The sequence below is a fragment of the Neolamprologus multifasciatus genome, chromosome 11 (genome assembly GCF_963576455.1).
Source record: "Neolamprologus multifasciatus chromosome 11, fNeoMul1.2, whole genome shotgun sequence".
NCBI lineage: Eukaryota > Metazoa > Chordata > Actinopteri > Cichliformes > Cichlidae > Neolamprologus > Neolamprologus multifasciatus.
The window spans coordinates 33,735,180-33,752,918 of record NC_140449.1 but is presented as its reverse complement, the minus strand read 5'-3'; the positions used below and the strand labels follow the sequence as shown (position 1 = coordinate 33,752,918).

At 40.2% G+C, this 17,739-nt stretch overlaps 2 protein-coding genes across 3 annotated transcripts; both read right to left on the bottom strand.

Annotated features, from left to right (window-relative positions):
- Positions 1-294: 294 nt before the first annotated feature.
- Positions 295-12,682, bottom strand: rpz4 (rapunzel 4). Of its 2 annotated transcripts, none has more exons than XM_085177239.1 (3): positions 12,596-12,682; positions 4,615-4,679; positions 295-4,515 (listed from the first exon to the last, which is right to left on the bottom strand). In XM_085177239.1, exon 3 carries the CDS (start codon positions 4,501-4,503, stop codon positions 3,328-3,330), a length of 1,176 nt encoding a protein of 391 aa, XP_085033365.1. In that variant the 5' UTR covers positions 4,504-4,515; positions 4,615-4,679; positions 12,596-12,682; the 3' UTR covers positions 295-3,327. The 2 variants fall into 2 exon arrangements, with proteins under 2 accessions (XP_085033365.1, XP_085033364.1); XM_085177238.1 differs by lacking the exon at positions 12,596-12,682 and adding an exon at positions 8,467-8,756.
- rpz5 (rapunzel 5) lies at positions 8,877-12,707 on the bottom strand. Its single transcript, XM_085177237.1, has 2 exons — positions 12,596-12,707; positions 8,877-11,160 (listed from the first exon to the last, which is right to left on the bottom strand). Exon 2 carries the CDS (start codon positions 11,097-11,099, stop codon positions 9,918-9,920), a length of 1,182 nt encoding a protein of 393 aa, XP_085033363.1. The 5' UTR covers positions 11,100-11,160; positions 12,596-12,707; the 3' UTR covers positions 8,877-9,917.
- Positions 12,708-17,739: the final 5,032 nt, after the last annotated feature.

Below are 17,739 nucleotides of genomic sequence, written 5' to 3'. Positions count from 1 at the left end.
AACTTTTATCAGGATGTTTCAGCGTCACATTTCATTCTGTGGACCAGTCAAATGTTGATTTCACATCTTCATATTTACTAGTGACTGAATTTGAGGATGTCTTTATCAAGTTTAATTTTTTTTAAAGTACAAAACAAATAGCTCAGTGCTCAAGGTTTTTGTTTTTTACAACAAATGCAGCACGAATGACCGCTGAAGTACCAGAGTCAGCTGGAGCCACTCTGCTGATGCTGACTTTTTAATTGAGATTTCACCCTCGAGAATCAGCAAAGTATTCAATAAAAATATAGAAAGTTTGAGTAACAAACACATATTCTGATGAATAAATGTCTTGACAACATTGGAGTCAATAAATAATGTTGTTTGTTTTAGTAGTAAATCAGGTCTTGAATTATTTTGTAGAACTTAACACTAATTATCCAAAACGATCCCAGAATACAACATTTGCCAGTTGGAAACAGTTTGGATCTTATAACGAACACACAAACTGCAACTGCAAGAAATTAATGATGATAAACAAAGAAAAGATGCATGATTATGTTTACTTGGAAGATTTATTACATTCAGTGCTTTTTGTGCATAAATTTTGATCTGAGACACTAATTTCCCCAAAACACTGTATGGAAATAATATGACACAGATGTGCAACATAAGAATTTTCAATCATTTTCACATTCAAATCGGTGTTGCATACAATTTTATTGATAATTAGTAGAATTTATTAGACGTATATAATAACATAAAATAATAAAGAAACAGAAGGAACACAGATTGGTTATAGTGGTGTGGAAAACTATGAGCAGCTGCTACTGTCCTTATAAAGCAGAGTCCATATAGTGGTCAGATTATACAATTTATGTATTAAAATCTAAATAAAAATCTATTAATTTCATATCCCAAACCCAAGATTGATCCCACAAAAAAAAAAACTGTTTATACCCTCAAAAAAGTGAAGGTCGGGTTTTGAGTACGTTCAAACCTCCAGTTTTTGTTGCACAAGCTCACGGGCAAAATTGTGACACAAGAATATTTTAGGCACCTGTCTGTAAACAAAACAGCACCTCAGCATGTCAGTAACAGGGTGTGTGAATAAAAACTGAGCCCTTTTCTTCTGTGAGCTCTTGTGCTGTGTGCTGTACGGCTTCAAGTGAAGACATTTATTATTATTTCACCAACTGAGAACAAGAATAGTTTCCATTTCAGTCTCTCAAAGGCTTTGGTGTAGACGTCCTCAACAGGGCGACGTCAGCACTTATCAGCACCAGCACAATCTCTCTGTGACAGATGAACCGTAACAACAAAGTCCGCAGCATGTCCTGCTGCAACGAAACAACCACGTCCTCCCAAATTTCATAACAGTGGAAAATATTAGCTGATTAGCTCCTGGCAAAGTTTCTGTAAATTTTTTAAACCCAAAACTTTCATAAAAAATGATACAATTTACACTAATGCAAAGTAAGCCAAGAGGTGAGCACTTGTATCTGTCTTGAGAAAGAAACAAAGCTCAGCTGTGTTTGGTCAACGCTGGAAAAAGTCTTACTACTCTGCAGCCACCTTAGCAACGCCTTCAGGCACGTTTGGGCTATTTTGAAACCTTCTTTCTCTCTGAACAGGACGAGAGCCTCAGGATTCATTTCTGTGGTCAAGGGAAAGCGAGAAAATGCTTCCTGAGTTTGGAGATTTTGTCCCAAAATAATGTTTAAAAAACCTTTAAGCTTTTTTTAGGTGACACATATACCACACTTATTATTGTTATGCTTGGAGTTAGCAGGAAAAAAAGGAAAATGGCACACTTACCTATAGCTTTACTAGATAACAAAAAAATATGCCTCCCACAACACAATTTAAGCACAATCATGAACCTGAACTGTGGAACATCACGCTCCGCTACATTTCAGCTGTCGATCGGTTTGTTAGTGGATCAAACACCATGTTTGCTGTTTCATTTCTCTGTATTTTTATATTCACAGTTCTTTGTGTCTAGTTTATGTGAACGTCTTGTGGATGAATGTCAGAAAAAAGAACATTTCAGCATAAAAAATGGTTGTGGAAGTGCAGTTTGGGAAGGCATATACTGTATTAGGGATGCACCGATACCGGTATCGGGTATCGGTGCATCCCTATACTGTCTAATATCAGACACTGGTACTACAAGAATCCTGAATACAAATCTATGGAAGTCTATGAAATTCCTTAATGGCAAAGGCTGCAGATGTTTTGACCCTAATCAACACCTGGGAAACATATTAGCCATATTCATGTCCACTGTAACTGTTTAAACATGTCTATTTCTTTTATATATGCAAAATGTCTGTTCCGTGTGCTGGTGAGATGAACAGAAACTGATTGTGTCGTCACTCCAGACTGAGCAATTAAATGAGTTGTAACTAGGGATGCACCGATACCGATACTGGTATCGGGGCCGATACTGTAAAATGTGTGCGTACTCATACTCGTAAAAGTTAACCGATACCATGAACCGATACCAACTTATTTCATTAATCAGAGGGTGGCTTGTCATTTCTGTTGTAGTTTTTTAGATTGGCCACTAGGGGGGCAATTATTATTTTATTTATTATTTATTTTATAATTGTTTATATTTTATTATTTATTTAATAATAATTATTTTGTTTGTTTGTTTACAATATGGACACTCTGCAATAATTTAAAAGTTTATTTTATTCTCAAACCTAATTTGTATTTATTTTATTCCAAACAGAAGTGTTTATTTATTATTCTGAAAGCTCGAGACAGTGCCAATAGTTCAGTGATATTTTGTAAAATTACAATGTGGAGAATAATTTAAGAGAAGTGCTTATTTTTCACTTGAAATTTTTTTGTGGTCATTTTTATTACGATATTATTTTTTATCGGCAGGGAATATAATAAAACCTGTCTTCCAATTAATTGTATTTGTGTGTGTGTGTGTGTGGTAGAAGTATCGTTTTTTGTACTCTGTATCGGCAAGTACTCAGATCTAAGTATCGGTATCGTATCGGTTTGAAAAAATTGGTAGTTGCATCCCTAGTTGTAACATTATCAAACTTTTCATTAGTAGAAGTATAACTGCTGAGAACAAATCATTTTAACCGTTCTTTTGAAAGAAACGTCTTTTTATCTTCTAATGACCACTGAAGTAAATATCCTGGCTTTGTACCCGTTCATTTAGATAAGGGCTTCAAAATAAGTGCCCAGAGGAGCAGCCGAGATGAGAATAAGGTTAAACAAAGGTGCACCAATTATCTGTGCAGAAATGATGATGTGGTACACAAACAAACACAAACACAGAATTAGCGACTTTTGGAGTTTTGTTCAGTGTCTAAAACATCAAGCTGAGTGAACGCAGACGTAGAAGTTTTTGTGCTCCTCCCAGTAGTGAAGTTCATCTTCGAAGCTCCACGAGCAGGCCAGGTCTTTGGAGGATTTGATTGTGTGAACCACACAGTCGCCGGGTAACTTCTCGAACAGGAACTCAGCGACCCCAACCACTGTGAGTTTCTTCTGCGACTGGATCAGCTGTTGGATGTGGCTCTTGTCCACAGGCTCAGGCGAGGAGCTGTAGGACACCCACACATTCAGTTTCTCATCCGACGAAGGCACTTGGAAGCGGTGCTTTCCCGTTGCGCATTGGAAATCCCTCTTGTTGGCAAACAGGCCTGAAGGAGATTTAAAAATACGCACAGACCAGCCCACCCAGTCATACTTCTTCTTTAGCATCTCTACCATAGCATCAGCTAGCTGTTGGTTGGTTAAATCTTGCTGATCTCTCACCAGTCGTCGGGAGTCTTCTTCAGCTTGTTTAGGGAAGCTGACGATGCAGTCTTCAATGACAGCGTTCATTTTACCCTGGACAGCCTTCATCTTCTCACCCCACTCTTTCAGAAGATCGTCCTCCTCGTCATATCCTTTCAGAGCAGCATGGCCCAGCAGCGCAATGAGCGCAATGCAGAAGAGCTTCTTCAGACGGGCGCAAAAGTCTTCCATCACCCGGCGATTTTTCTCCTCGTAGTTAAGGACGATCTCGAGCAAAGGTTCCCCAGAGAAACTTTCTCCCATCACAACGTTGAATAGGGTGTTAATATTTTTGTCGCCTCCGGTCTTGGCGAAATGCTCCAGGAAGAGCTTCTTCTTCACTTCCCTGAACTTCGGTTTGGCGTTGAGGATGTCCATGTACTTCCTGAACTGATTAGTAATGTTTTCCTCAACGGGGAAGTACGTAGTATCCACTCCGCTCTTCTTGATCTCCTCATTGATCCGCTGAAGCTCCTCGGACACCACATCCAGCCGATCTCTGACCTTCTGAAACTGCTCCTTCATGAATGCGGCCTCTTTGCTCTCCACGTTGTCCAGAGCTAGCTTGACGATCGGGGCTGCGATGGCGAAGACGGGGAAGAGGTCACCGGCGATGCTGGCCACCACTTCAGCTCCTTGCTCAAACACTTCCATCACTGTCTCCACCATGTCCTTTTTCTCAGACACAAGCTTCTGTAGTGGATTTGCCATCTTTGCTGACGTCTGTCTCAGACCGAAGAAAAACAATCACAGAAACAGTCAGAACAGTCAAAGTAAAACAGAGATTGAGGGGTCAGTTTTTGGTCTTCTAACTCTACTTACAGCTCTGTTCCAGTGTTGTTGGACTGTAGACTGTAGGCCTTGTGCTTCTTACTACGCAGCAAACACTGATAAGGAAAGAGAGAAACAGCCAAGTGAGCTTCAGTGCTGGCTGCTGGTCACACCCAATGAGCAATGACTCAACAATGCCAAGAGAGTTCAGTAATGACGGACTGGTATGGGCTGAACTGCTGCATGTTATTCATATGTTAACCGCTGGGAGGTAAATTGTATCTGCTCAACATTTACATTTACATTCAACTTAAACAGCTATTCCTCAACAGAGTGACTATTATGCAAAGACAACATGGAGGAGACTGACTGGTTTCAAGCCACGCCAAGCCGAGCCTAACCGAGAAACAGAGCTCACATGCTTACCATGGCAAACTTGCAGAGAATAAAAGCACGTGGAACTAAATGATGTACTTGGACTGTTAAATGCAACTATCTCCTCTTTAAGTCACTGTTCAATGGGTTGTTTTCCAAGTTAAAAGTAAAATTAAATGCCTAAAAAAGAGTTTGAAATCCATTATTTTGTTGCCTTTTTTGCAAAGGGTTAAATTAAAAAATCGATTCATTATAATGAAGCTGTAGCCAGCGACTTAGCTTAACATAAAGACTGAAAACATGTCTGGAAAAACTGAAAACTCAAGGCCAAAATTATCAGGAAGTCTCTAAAAGTGTAACACGTGAAGTCAGGACAGTTCATGAGCTTCTGGCAACAGATCAGTTCCCATAAAAGCTGAAGGAAAGGAAGACGGTGTGATATGTCTGAAAGCTTCACTTTGAGTAGTGAAAGTCTGTCGTTTACAAAGCGTTAAAAATGGCCATAGCACCAAAGCTGCTAACCGACGCACATAAGGTGTGTGCGCTTGATGCTCTGGGTTTATAGAAGTGAAACAGGTCATGACAGACATATGAGGGCTTGTAAAGAATCCCTTAGTCTCATATATTGGACGGGCTTCACTTTTCTACATGCAGGACTGACGTTGTCGAAGCAGTGAACTTTTCCTAAATCTAATCAAGCAAGCAAGAAGTAAAATCAAGGGTTAAATTCAAGATGGCAATAACCCTTCCACAAATTAAAGCATGCTGGGCATTTATTGATATGCAGGGAGAAAAAGTTTTCCCTTCATTTCAGCCTAAAAACCGGATCCCTGTTGAACTTGGAAACTCTTAGTCTGAACAACATTTCCAAATTCCAGGACTCACAGCATGAGCAACACTAACTGATTTCCTGGGCATGTTCAGACATGTCCTTGGTGCAAATCTGGAAATGTGCAATTTTGGAAGAAACTTTCATTTGTGTGGAAAAAAAACACAGTCCACTGTGGCTGTTTATTTTGCAGCTCTCGGTAAAGAATCTGCCGTCACACTCTTCAGTTCAGCTTTCTGGTCTTGATCACATGTTGTGTTTCATTTGGAGCTGAGTGAGAAGCAGCAGTGCTGTTTCTCCTCAGTCGATATCAGAGCAGCAGGCGTGGGAAGTGATTAAGCGTAAAGAGGTTAAACTTGCTGGGCGAGGGTGCGTTTTCCAGTGAAACTCAGCAAGTTACGACGGCAACAGGACAATGGAAAATAATCTGTCAGCTCGTTTATCTATCTGCTGAGGTCAAGTCTGTCCCGGGGGGGTTTATGTGGCTAAACTGCAGAAGATAGCACCCATTTCTCAGGCTCACCTCACACCTCTGCAGCTATCAGACACCAGCATGAAGGATGTCTAGACAGGTGATCGGATTTTAGCAAAACACAGATTAAAGGAATAGTTTGGCCTTTTTTGAAAACACACTGACTTTTTTCTTGGCAGGATGCAGATAAGAAGCTATCCTCTCGCAATAAAACAACGTTATAACCAGCACAACGGGTGGTGGAAATGAAAGAAACTTAAATGTAATCGTCTCTGATTATAACCTAAGTAATATATAAAAATAGACACATTGCCTTTTTGACAATGTCAGCAAATACTGAACACATTCAATCTTTATTTGAGGGGAAAGCTGTTGCACTGGATTGCATTCGATTCTTACACTTGTACTTAATAAAGTGCCCAGTAAATGTTCATCTTGTTTGATTAATTTATACAAAAACTTAAGCGCAAAAGAATTTGGGGTTTAGCTATGTTTTATTGGCTACATTTTGGCCTGGAGTCAAAGTCACTGGTCCCGGCCAAGAATTCTTTGGGAAAGGGCCAGACATGTTGTTTACCCGTCTTTATGACAAACTAAGCTAATCAGTTGCTTCATATTTCATCTGTTCATCTAGTGCCACACCTGTGAATAAACAAACACAAACCTCTTCAACAAAAATGGGATATAAAGGATATGATATGTTCAGCAACCCAGACAAAAAGAGGAAACATGAATGCTGTTCACTTGGTTTCTCAAATATAACATATGTAGGATGTTATATTTGTGCAATTTTGTTCTAAAAATCAAGAAAAACAGCAAAGTAGGAAATTCCAGCAGGAGGTTAGAGCATTTCCAGTTACAGCATCTCATTTGATTTAAGCATAAAAAAATGTTTCCACTGATGGTATCTCTCGGTTTCGCTACTTCTCGGGGTCTCGTGGGTTTTGTAACTGCAGTCTGAGTGCATGAAACACCTCCACGCAGATGCTTCAAACATAAAAGTGCTTAAAGAAATCACATTTTCATAGACAAAGAGCTGCTGCGGCTCACATAACAGAGATGCACACCGCAGTCTGTGCTGCCATTTAGATGCTGTTTTAGTCATTCTCCTGCTGTTCCTATTTGACCAGTATATTTTCTAACTCCAGAGCTTTTCAGATCAAGCTTTTACATTAAAAATCTAAAGAAAATGCAAAATGATTTCTGTGATTTTTGGGGTCTTTAGTTACATTTCAGGTATCTTTAAGCTGTTCACAGTTATACCAACATGAATAAGTACTCAAAGACCAAAGAGGAGGGTAAATACAGTATATTCTACAAATCAGCAAACATTATAAAAGTGTCTTTATCTTTTTTGTATTACATTAATATTATGATGACCTTTCAGTTGTGTGTGACCCACTGGAGAGGCGTAACCTTTAGCTCTGTCAGCTGACCAATAATATGCTGCTTATGCGTTGATACGGTCTCAAAGAGCAATATAATAAAACTATCAGCCAGGGTGGCGGTTTTCTTCTCATCTATTATTACTGTGCAGAATTTAAACACTGTGATACGCTAATGGCAAATTTATATGAGGATCTGTGCAGTGGCAAGAAACGCACAACGCGCATGCGCTATCTGCACTGACTTTAGTGCCAGCTTCATCTGGACAGTAGAACAAACCCTCCATCTGACAGCTGACCACTCAGTCTGACCACTGAGCAGGGAAAAAAAACTTAACGCTCTGTTAAATGCGCTCTCTTAATGGATGAAGTATCGATCAGTCCGCGCGCGAGGGTTGTAATTGTATCGTTTTACATCTGATGGGCAGAGAAACAAACAAACACAGCAGCTTCACACCACAGATTAGGTTTGCGTTACAGCGCAGCCGCGTCAGTGGATTAAAAAAACACAAGCACTTCCTGGAAAAAGTAAAGCGGTGGCACCAGATCTGGCAACCAACGCCCATAAAAGTTTTGCCCGAACTGCATTAAATGTTGCAGATTCGTCTAATCACCCGCTTTATTAAAACAAAATATACGAGGACTTTTAACAGCAGTGAACAAAAAGCGGATTTAAAAAAAAACAGCTCGATTATGTAACGAGAGTGGCATGAAGTCGATTAAGCTGAATCGATCTTCCACTCATCAGCACTAACACTACAGGACCCTTATAATGTCGCTGCTCACACGCAGTTAAAATGTGCCTGTCCACTATGAAACATTTTCAAGAGAAACGGACTCACCTCATAAAGTTTGCGGAAGAACTCTAACTTCCAGACTGTTTGCCTTCCTATTGGTCATGTGGCTCTCATGTTACAGAGAGCAGACACACCCAGTCAAACCCAGAAGAAGTACAAGAAAAAAGAAAAAACCCTGGGTGGTGGAGGTTGTGAGCATAATAGACTGTTGTTGATATTGTATACAGATCGGCCTCCACCCATCTAATAAACAAAGGCATGTTATTACAGCATTATAACCGTTAAAGAGCTAATCTGACTGAGTTCCTTTGAACGCAACACGAGCCTTTAAATAAGAGAGTAACGACGATAACAAAGGATGACAAAATATCCGTAATTTTAGTTTATTAAGAATGAAAGTAAAACATTAATCGTATGTGAAAAGTTTCCCACACAGCACCAAACACAGCAAAATATTTGATTTTTTTAAAAATAGGCTTTTATTTGGAGATTGGGTAATATTAATTACACTGTCTACCACAGTATTAGTCATTTGTGCACTCTGGATCATTCTTTATGACACGTCTTTTATATTTTGAAAAGCTTTACTGATTAAAAAACAAATTTCCCACCTGTAGGACTAATAAATGTTATCTTATCTTTTTATAACAGGGCACCTGAATTTTTTAAGTGGTTATTTTTTGTTTGTTTGATTGTTTTGTTGAGATTAGATGAGCTCTGCTGCTCTAATGTGAACTTAAATCATTCTTAAAGCCTTCATGAGTGCTTTGGCTTACACATAATTGTGACTCTAAGTGGTTCTCAGCATGAATATATCTCTGTCTGATATAGTGGTGATCCATGTTACCTTGGCCCTCATCTGTGACAGCTGAGGTAGGCCCAAGGGACAAGCAGAAGAAAATGAATGGACGGATTTCTCTTTTGATTTTTAATATAGAAATCGAAGGCCAAGCAAGCAAATATGCACATTTCCCCCAAATGTAGAACTATTCTTTTAATTGTTGAACACCTCTTTAATATATATTTTTTTATTCAGAACCAAGTCGCTGACTAATAATCCCATCCAAACCCAGTGTTGATAGTCACGAATGTCATCTTCAGAACATCCAAAGCCAGCATTTTTCCAAGGGTAGATTTTCACATATAATTTTAAAATCTCTGAAAGCTCACAAACACATATTGCTCAGTCATCCACCCTTAGCCGGCTAATATTCAGTGGGAACAGATTCACGACCCTAATGCTAAGACAAAGCTGGCATGGACACATCTGGCTCTGAATTTTCTCACCTCAAAGCTACACATATGTATGTATAAGAATATAAATTGTTGCATTAGACAATGGGTCACATAGCAAAACCCAGACAGAGCTGATTACACGTCAACAGAGGCAAGATTTAGGAATACATTTCTATATTGAATGGAGATATTTTCAAGTCTCTGATAAAGACATTCATAAATTCATCAATAAGAAGGTACACATTACATGTTTCATCGGCCTACTCAGGATGAATGCACAAGTACGCTCGTTTGTGTTTTCCAAAGTAGTAACAATCCTCTTGGAAGTTGGTGGACTGCACCACTGCCTTGTAATGGCTGACAGCATGGACCAGGCAGTTGGGGAAGCTTTTGTTCAAAGACAGAGCAACTGCCATCATGTTCCCCTTCAACTTCTCCTGCTCAATCTTCTCCTGGATCTGACTCTTGTTGATAGGCTTGGGGTTGACACAGAATGAGACCACAATCTTGATCTTGTTCTTGGTCAAAAGGTCAAACCAGTTGGCTCCCCCACTTCCATGGTACTTCTTTCCAGCTAGCCAGTTAAAAAAGAAAATGCGCTCCCGGTCATTAAAGGCCCTGATGGACCAGTTCACCCAGTCGTATTTCTTAGCAAGAGCATCCAAGATGGTGTTGGTGAAGTTCTGGTCAGCAGTGCCCGGGTTCTCCTGAACTAGATGCTCTATGTCCACCTTGGCTTGTGTGGCAAAGTTCTCTGTACAGTCATCCACAGCTGCTTTCATTCGCTTTTCCACTTCCTCCATTCGTCCTTGCCACTTCTTCACCATCTCCTCCCCAACTCCTCCTTCCTTGAGGGCAGCATAACCCATGACAGCGATAATGCCAACCACAAAAAGCTTCTTCAGTCGAGCACAGAAGTCCTCCACTGCCCTTCTGCTTCTCTGCTCTGTATTAACTACAGTTTCCAGCATAGGGTCTCCTGAGGTGTTCTCCCCAGTGACAGAATTGTAGAGGGCATCCAAGTTTAAATCCATATCGGTGCTCTCATAATGGCTGATGAATTTCTCCAACTTTTTCTCCTTGAACTTTGGCTTGGCGGTGACAAAGACCTGAAACTTCTCATACTGGCTGATCATCTGTGCCTCTCGATCAAAGTTTTGCTTGTTCATCGACGTCCTCTGCAGCTCCAGGGCGAGTTTATCAACCTCATCTTGGATTCCTTCAAGTTTCTGGTTCACCATCTCAAATTGTTGAGTTAAGTAGCGAGCCTCTTTGCTGTCTGGGTTGCTGAGCAGCTCGGCCGAGGCCACGAACACGGCCTCCAAGACGGGGTGTAGCTGGCCCACAGTGGCAGCTAGCACCTCAGAGGCTTGCCCCATGATCTCCACACCTTTCTCTATCTTGTCCCTGTTGTTCACGAGCCAGTCTGCCACACTGTTCATCTTTGAACTATATGTTTCACAGTAACTAATCTAAAAGGATTTCCAAAGGCTTTGCTGGTGCCTGAAAGGAGAAGAAACACGAAACCCTTGTGAAGTTCATTAATTTGAGACTTTTTAGCATTTCAGATAAAATATGGCTCAGCTTTTTCTTTATTTTAGCAAAAATAAGTAACGTGAAGTCTCTCTCTGTCGTTTTCAATCCTTTCTCAGCATGCATGGTGCCCCTGTGTCAGGAATAGGTTCTCTAAAAACATGTTCCTGACAAACAAACTCTACAATAAAAGCAAACAGCAGGTCATGTCAGCACATGTAGGCATCCAGTTTCAGGCCGCGCCCTCAAATCATGAGTTAATGACAGGGACTCGTTTTTAAGTCCTGGTGGCATTGACATAGGTCCAAAAAAAAAAAAATTAAGTACACAAACGAGGAGTCATGGATGGTAAAACAGAACAGATGTCAAATATGGTATGTGTACTCATGAATTATGACGTGGACATATTGTGCAACGCTGCAGTGCTGGCCTTTTGGGATGTCATTTTTACTTCTCTAACAATAGCCAAGAACCAAAGCAAACACAGATGTTCACAACATGGGTAAAAAAGGGGATTTACTTCGATGATGATTCTATATTTTTCTATGTAAAGTACCCAAAAGAGATGAGCTAACTAATTTCTAGTTCCCTGGAGCTCAGAAAAAGGCACACCCAAGACTGGGAGAAGAAAACCCCCACCAGTGCACTTGTTCAGTAATACAACCACATTTCCTTCCTCATTACAGCCTCAGTTTAATTGAATGCACCCAGATGTAATATTTGTGAGGGTTTAGTTTTGTGTAAAAAACCACAAAAATACAAGTTTATATGTAACAACAGTTTATCAGCTCACCAGTGACTGCTGCAGTGATGAGATCAGTGGTGTCATTTTACAGCATTTCCTATCACTGTGTTAATTAGATTTACTTCATTTGGTAACATACCAACAGATTTTTTGTGCATTTCTATGAGAATCAAATGACAAACAACAAAAATTAACTTTTCAAAATGTTAATTTGGAATTAAATAACAGATTTAAATTCCATTCTAATGAAGGCAAACAAAAACAGGGAACATCTTGGTAATTGCTCGGTAATAACCTCCCTTGTAAAACCAAAAAGTCTTCTTTGACATCAAACATATTTTGGTGAGAGAAAGAGAGGAGAAAAAGGCGAGTCCCACACAGGCACTTGATCAAACTCCGGTTTCTCCTCTAAGTGCGACGGAGACTTAGCGGCTCTGTCGCACTTAGGATGTGGTTTTTCAAGTGCCCACATCCTCTGAAAGACTCACTCTACCTGTGGCATTCCAGTTAAAATTTTCATTTAATGTTGAGAGCATGAAATGAAAAATGTAAATGTTTATATGGATATAGGCAATGAGTTTCTCTTTCTTTCTTTCTTTCAAATAATAATAAATGATGAAGATTCTGAACAAATAATTATAAAAGAATGAAAAAACTCACCTTTTTAGTTAAATGTCCAATGGGCTGCAGTCCAGTTATCCAGTAGTCCAGCTGTGCCTGTGAGCACCAGCCTCCTTAGGATATATATATAGTCTCTCTCTCTCTCTCCCTCTCTCTCTCTCTGTCTGGGCTCTCGTCACTCCCCCTTTGCAACTCCTCTATCCTGTTCCAGCATTCCATAAAATAACCCACTCAGAGGGATGAGAGAGCAGCGTTGACACAGATAACATCCTGTAAACACTCCCCTATGCAGGGACACCAAGCACCCTGGGAACAGATAAAAAAAATAAAAATAGTGGTTTGTGTGCGTGAGTATGAATGCAAGAGAAAGAGAGACAGATAGACAAAGGCAGTGTGAAAGAGACTAAAAAGGAGGCCAGTCACAGTAGGGCTCAACTACGTGGCCCACCAGCACAAAACCCCTCTTGTTGTGGCTCGAACAAGGTTGCCATGGCCACTGCACCGGCTCCCCCAACTTATGTGAGACGCTGCATGCTTGAGAACCAAAGTGAGTTGGGATCCACAGCAAGTTAGCTAGACTTCTAGGTGATCTTATAAATGTTGACCTACTTTCCTTTAAATCTGATTATTAGCAATAGAAAGTTACAGCTCTGTGGAGTCAAGCTTTACAAATCGCGATGACATTTGCCCTGCAGGGGCAGCACTTTCAGAATCAGTCCGTCACAGCGCAGACTACAGAAAGGCATCTGTGTTTCTGACATTCAGAGTTCACTCTGAGCCTTTGTGCTTTCTAAAGCAGTCATCTGTGCCACTTTGGGCACGATAAAGAGGCAGGAGGAAGAGGAGAAACTGCACAAACTGAAGCTGGTCAGCTGGGCTTCCTTGTTCCTGTGTCGTCCTTCTGTCACATCTCACACTTGAACTAATTGTGACCATCGGAAACCAGAGAGTAGGTTTCGCAGGGACTCAACAGTATGTGGTGTGATGGGTGGCACAGACTGATGCTGGTAAACATTCGCTGCAGATGCCTGAGCGTGACGTCGCTCAGCTAGAAGACCTCGGATGCTGCTTTTGTCACGGTCTGCGAGGGCAGACCGTGAGGAGGGTGTTTGGAGGACCCAGGTGCGGACACAGACGAAGGAGGCAAAACGTTTACTGAACTTAAAGTGAGCCTTTATTAGGGCCGGTAAACAGTAAAGCAAAAAGAACCAAACATAAACTATGGCAAGGACCTAAACAAAGGGCCTAAACTGGGAAACAACTAAAGACTAAGAAAAACTAAGACTCTGACTTGGACTGTAACTAAGAGCTATGCACACGTCATGAAAAAGCAAAGGACAGTCTTCTGGACTGGTACATGAAAGGCTATGAGAACATGACAGGAGCAGATTACTATGAACATGACCAGAACAGAGACTGAAAAACTATGACTCATGACGTGTAGCTAGAATGACAGGAATGAACGCAATAAACATGAGAACAAAACCTACGAACTAATCCCTAAAGAATAACTGAAACATAGAGTCATAATCATCATTATCATCATAATAAGAAAAGAATCCTAAATGCAAAAACACACCAAAACATAACTCAAAATACTGGGTCAAACTGACCCAGAACCGTGACGGCGCTCAGCTGGAAGACCTCGGATGCTGCTTTTTCTTCTCTTTATGCCGGCAAAGAAAATGATCAGCAAACACACACATGCACTGTGTCCTGACATTTACTTTTAAGTGAACAAACAACACGGCCTATTAAAGGTAGTCTGGCTCCAGCATCAATAGAAAGTGTTGAATTCGTAGAAAAGTTTGGCCTTTGTTGTTTGTGGTTTCAGGCTTGCCAGGTGGAAACATGGTGAAATATTTGCGATAATGACAGCCAGCTGAGGGGAAAGAGGCCGTTTCATCTCTTTACACTGCATGTTAGGAAAGCTGAAGTCTCATTCCTGATTTTGTGTAATGAGAAGTCCTTTGAAAGTCGTGCCTTCCTTTGTTTTTAATGAAAGTACAAACTTGCGCTTCATTGCCTGCTGCTGAATAATATTTGAATCAGCAAAACACAAGTAAAAAGCTTGTGTAGTTGGTATATTATGCATTAATGGCATGTTAAACAAAGCTCATCACTATTTTGTCTTACCTTGACTTATCCAATCACAGAGTTTGTTTATGTCTGGAAGCTAAAATGATAAACGTCTGTCTTTTTCAAGGATGCATGGCCACGTTTTATCATTTTGACCTTGGTCAACGACAAGTGTTTTCTCCTCGCCACAAGATGTCTCTTCAGCTCACAGGAAAAGCCCCCATTGGTTCATCTCATGGCAGAAGATGCTCAGCATTTTCTGGGAAGGGTTGAGTGTTTCAAAAATATCAATAGCTCTAATTATGAGACAAGAGAAAGCAGTTATTCAGAAGATAAGATTTCTATTATGTATATTAAACTATAGATAGAGGTGCAGACACAGGCTCGATACAAAGACTTTTAGTTTGAAATTCAGACTTCATTTTGGCAGAGCTACAAGCAAACCTCTGAAAATGTTGAATGCATGCCTCAAGATAAACATGCTTCACTCACATCCAAAAGACAGAAGGTGCTTACGGCCGAAAATCCACACAAGAGTATGAGATCAGTGTGTCGAAGGATTGCTTCATAAGTAGAAAGTTGTTTAGTGGGAAAGACGGGATTTAGTAACCGTCATTGGCTGACTCCCGTGGGAAAATAAAGGTGGGCAGGGCAGACAGGTCCTTTGAAATGTGTTTCCTGGTGAGATGGATGTTCGATTGTGAGATATTGCCAGAGGGACGAAACAGCAGAAAGAAAGTTGATTCGAGTCCAGATTATCACCTTTTAACTTTTCTCTCTGTGCTGTGTGTATTTGACTGACAGGAAGGGATATGTTTAGCTGTTTGAGGAGCTCGGTGCAGTAAAAACAGAGATGAGGGATTTAAAAGTGTCCATAATGTCTGAACTGTGTTATAGTTGAGCTACATCCCACATTATGTGATGTAATGTGTGAACAAAGACCGACACAGTCACGCCTCAAATGCAATAATATGACTTTATTGCTGTCAAAGCCAGCCAGACTCATTTGGAGATCGTAATGCCAAAACTGCAAATGATTCATTCTGATTGATTTATCAGGAAAAGCAACAACCAACAAGTTAAAATGCTGTTTGAAAAACCAGCATGAACTCTGTAAGCACATTGCCCAATCGGCTCGCTGCAATAATTCCTGAAAAATCTCAGTTTTTCATATCTAAAGCTATTTCAAAATCACCTAATCCTTCGGACAGCTGATGGCATTGTTTCCTTTAACACTGAACATCTCTGTACTTAAAACATCTCAGACTAAGTGGTTGTTCTTTTATCAGCTAATCCTAGTAACACTGGTCTTTATTGAGTCGTCCAAAGCCACTGAAACTTAGGATCAGCCGAGCTGGTTTTCAGTCACCGAGATGTCTGCGCGGTCTTGTGGTTACTGGCTAAAGGAGAAAAGAAATATACAGTGGAAACCGTCATTGGTAGCTGTTTGGAGGAAAAGGTGAATGGGCAGGTGCCAATTTACGGCCCAGCAGGAGGTTTTGTTTTAGGTGATTTATTCTAAAGGTGATAAACAAAAAAGAAAAAAATCTAATTTTTAAAACTTCTGTTAGAACAACTGTTAGGTAACATGAATTAGGTATCTCATTACACTGCTCATTACACTGCTGGTAAGTGATGAAGGAGATTATAAAACTAAAGATAAACAGAGAAGGACAATAAAAAGAGAAGAAGAGAAGTCAGAAGGAAATAAAAAAGTGTGTGTGCCCCTTTTTAGTTTGAACTCTTTTCTTTGTCCAATGCAAAAATGATCTTTTCATTTACTTATCAGAGCAAGTAGCAGCACACCAAAAAGCTGAGGATAGAAAAGGAAAATATAAATATATTTGTAACTACAGGGGTCCAACAAAGAATGGCCACACATCATACTGATGTCTTCGGAAATTTATTTCTCTCTCTCTCACTCTTATTGTCTTCAGACACCGTGAAAACTGAAGAAACACAAAGTTTACAACATAAATGTTTTGAGCTTATCAGTCTCTCATATCAGTGTCCATAAACAGTCTTGTGCAAGCAGAACAGAAAAAATGCACAATAATGGATATAAAAAAATGTCCTCTCATTACCGTGTAGAACACGTATGCAGCATTATACAAACAATATACATGAAACCATACCGTGTGCGCCTCTTGGACCACATGCAGAATGACATTAACGTGGAGGCTGTAAATGCATCTGTAGCCATGTATCCATGCTAGCTCCGGTCATGTGACAATTACAAACTTTACAGCACTTTACATATTTAACAAACCCATATTTTGTAATCACATATTTTAGACATGTTTTTTAATTAATGTTACACTTTTATCATCTTATCTTGTAAATAAATGAACTAAATTAAGCATGAATCTATCACAGAAACATGAAATAAACAACTTTATTTTAACTGTCTCAGGGACAGTTACAATATTTCACAGCAGGTATGTTGGACATGCTATGTGTGCCATGGTCAGTGTTGGGAAGGTTACTTTTAAAATGTATTCCATTACAGAATACATGCCCCAAAATGTATTCTGTAACGTATTCCGTTACGCTACTCAATGAGAGTAACGTATTCTGAATACTTTGGATTACTTAATATATTATCATGCTGTTTACAACTACATGAATGTACTATTGCTGTGATTTATTACTGTTACTGAAGGTCCGCGGCTCCGAACCGTAGTAAAGGGACCTCTGGCTAATACGGTGGGTTCTGTGTCGGCTCGTAGCTGAAAACTAGCTTTACTTTGTTGTCTGGGTCAACTTTGCTAGCAGAGACAGAGAGAGGCGTTGAAAGGCTGCTCCAACAGAACTTATTGTTTTTGGAGGAAAACACGAACACGGTGTACAGTCGAGTCTTAATAGCTTACTTACAGCTGGGCTCGTCAGGCTCTCTTCTTGGCTGCAGTGGTTATTATTATATTTACATGCTTCCAGCTCCCGTTTTTGCTCGATGACAGCTCGTACTTTTCCTTTTTCTCCCTCCCTCGCTCACAGACACATAACGGGTATGGCAGTCCATTCTCCCTGCAGCACGGACTACACTGCCCATGATGCTACATTCTTTAGAGCTATACCTGTAGAATTCTGCCTATTAGCTTAGC